The 2284-nt window shown below is 59.3% G+C and overlaps 1 protein-coding gene across 1 annotated transcript; it reads left to right on the top strand.

Moving 5' to 3' along the window:
- The first annotated feature begins 28 nt into the window (after window positions 1–28).
- Window positions 29–2283, top strand: MLX (MAX dimerization protein MLX). The gene is made up of 6 exons (XM_031064141.1): window positions 29–172; window positions 604–710; window positions 906–1005; window positions 1252–1351; window positions 1575–1776; window positions 1881–2283. Exons 1-6 carry the CDS (start codon window positions 91–93, stop codon window positions 1935–1937), a joined length of 648 nt encoding a protein of 215 aa, XP_030920001.1. The 5' UTR covers window positions 29–90; the 3' UTR covers window positions 1938–2283.
- The last annotated feature ends 1 nt before the right edge of the window (window position 2284 follows it).

The following is a 2284-nucleotide window of genomic DNA, read 5'->3' as shown; positions in this document are numbered from 1 at the left end:
GCTGCCCGGGGACGCCCCTCACGTCCCCGCTCCCGGTCACACCCCGAGCCGGGCACTGACCCCGGGACAATCTTAATTCCAGCGCTCTTCATGGAAAATGCCCGGAAAGGCAGCATAGTGTCCCGGGCCAACAGCATCGGCTCCACCAGTGCCTCTTCTGTCCCCAACACAGGTGGGGTTTGCTCTCCGTGACAACGCGGTTCTGCTCGCTGGGGAATCCGGCACATGCCGGACTTCAGGTCTGCCCTGCACCGAGGGGGTGAGCGTGGCTGGGCAGGATTCCTGTTCTGACGAGGAGGAGGAGGAGGAAGGTGGTGGGAGCAGCATCAGGGATCTGTGGTTTCCAGCAGGGTTTGGAGTCGAGAATCACTCTGGTTTTGACGCCTTCCCAAGGGAGCTGCCGGCATCTGCCTCCTGCCCAGCTCCCTGAGGGGACTGAAGGTGTTGCCAGGCCTCTCTGGAAGGCCTTTCTGCCCAGCCGGCTGTAGTTGAATGGGGTGGGGTTTATGCTGGGCCTGGCTGCAGCTGTATGCTCCCTTGAGCGGTCTTGTGCCCTTTGTGGTGCCTCTGTGTCCCATGCCCAGCCCCACTGTGTCCCCACAGACGATGAGGACAGTGACTGCGCTCAGGAGTCCCCCAAGGAGACCTACAAGGACCAGCGCCGCCGGGCGCACACCCAGGCCGAGCAGAAACGCCGGGATGCCATCAAGGTGAGCGAGGCACGGGCCAGCAGGCAGTGCTGGAGGGCTCTGCTCTCCCAGCACTTCTGTTCTGCTGCTGGATGCCCTCCCTGCTCTGTGTGTCTGTTGGGAGCTGCCCTGGCTCTGTGCTGTGGGAGCTGGGTGTGCTCCTGGCCTCGCAGGATGGATGAGCCCACCACACTCTGTGGCTCTGCTTCCCTGCAGAAAGGCTACAACGACCTGCAGGCCATCGTCCCCACCTGTGAGCAGCAGGATTTCTCCATCAGCTCGCAGAAGCTGAGCAAGGCCATTGTGCTGCAGAAAAGTGAGTCCCAAGGGCAGGAGGGAAGGAGGTGCTGTCAAGCCCCAAAGCTCCGCCCTGGAGGTGTGCAGGGCAAAGTTCAGCACCTTGGAACCTTCTGGTGTGATGAGGCTCTGGGGAGCTTGGGTGCTGCACTCACCTTCCCCAAGGGAACTGGGTCAGTGGGAGCTGATGGTGCCCTGGCTCAGGCACCTCCTGTGGGGATCTCATGTGTGCTCCCAAACCCTCACTCTGTGTTTTTGTGCTCAGCTATTGACTACATCCAGTTCTTGCACAAGGAGAAGAAAAAGCAGGAGGAGGAAGTTTCTACCCTCAGGAAAGATGTGATGGCCTTGAAGATCATGAAAGTGTAAGGGAAGAGCTGTTGGGGCCATGCCCTCCACTTCATGTTGTTCCCTCACATCCTTGCGGGGTCCTGCAGTGGTTTTCTATCTGAGGACAGGCCTGGAACTGGGAACCAGGAGCAGGAGCTGCTGTGGGAATTCAGAGCTGGGAGCAGGAGCTGGGAGCGGCAGCTCGGAGTCACGTGTGGAGACCTCACTGCTGACCTTGGTGTGCTGTTCTTGTTTCAGGAACTATGAGCAGATTGTGAAAGCTCATCAGAACAACCCGAACGAGGGGAAGAACCAGATCTCTGACGAGGTGAAGTTCAATGTTTTCCAAGGCATCATGGACTCCCTGTTCCAGTCCTTCAACGCCTCAGTCTCTGTAACGAGTTTTCAGGAGCTCTCAGCGTGTGTCTTCAGCTGGATTGAGGAGCACTGCAAGCCCCAGGTGAATGCAGAGGGGCTGGTGGCATGGCTGAGGGGACAGAGACAGTGGCACAGGGGTGGCTGTCCCTCCACAGACCAGCTGACCGTGTCCTCTCTCTGCCACAGACGCTGCGGGACATTGTCATCGGGGTCCTGCACAAGGTGAAGAGCCAGCTCTACTGAGCCTCCCGTGCCACTTCTGTGCCCGTGGGGATGGGGCACTTCTGCCAGAGGCCAGGGTGCCAGGCACCACCCTGGGCCCTCTCCCTTGTGGCTGTTTTTAAGGTTCTCTGAATTATTTATTGTATTCCTTCTGAAGCCCAACAGTTGCTGTGCAAACACTGCTGCTCCACTCGGTGCCACCAAATCTTTACAGGGACTGGGCAGGAGGGGAGGGGAAGGTGGCAGGCAGAGTATCTGGCTCAGGCAGTGCCATGGGTTTGCCTGTGCCACTGACTCTCCTTGCAGAGCCGATCCCAGAGCAGCTCCACTCTGTGCCCTCAGGCCTGTGACAGCCCTGCTGTCCCCAG

Source organism: Geospiza fortis, unplaced genomic scaffold (assembly GCF_000277835.1).
Source record: "Geospiza fortis unplaced genomic scaffold, GeoFor_1.0 scaffold324, whole genome shotgun sequence".
NCBI classification, from domain to species: domain Eukaryota; kingdom Metazoa; phylum Chordata; class Aves; order Passeriformes; family Thraupidae; genus Geospiza; species Geospiza fortis.
This window is presented reverse-complemented; position numbering and strand designations above follow the sequence as displayed.

What these genes read in the sequence shown, in the direction of transcription:
- MLX (XM_031064141.1), top strand. Translation starts at nt 91, where the DNA reads ATGGAAAATGCCCGGAAAGGCAGCATAGTGTCCCGGGCCAACAGCATC. An exon ending in GCCTTGAAGATCATGAAAGT is followed by an intron (nt 1,352 to 1,574) that starts GTAAGGGAAGAG and finishes TTCTTGTTTCAG; the next exon opens with GAACTATGAGCAGATTGTGA. An exon ending in AGGAGCACTGCAAGCCCCAG is followed by an intron (nt 1,777 to 1,880) that starts GTGAATGCAGAG and finishes TCTCTGCCACAG; the next exon opens with ACGCTGCGGGACATTGTCAT.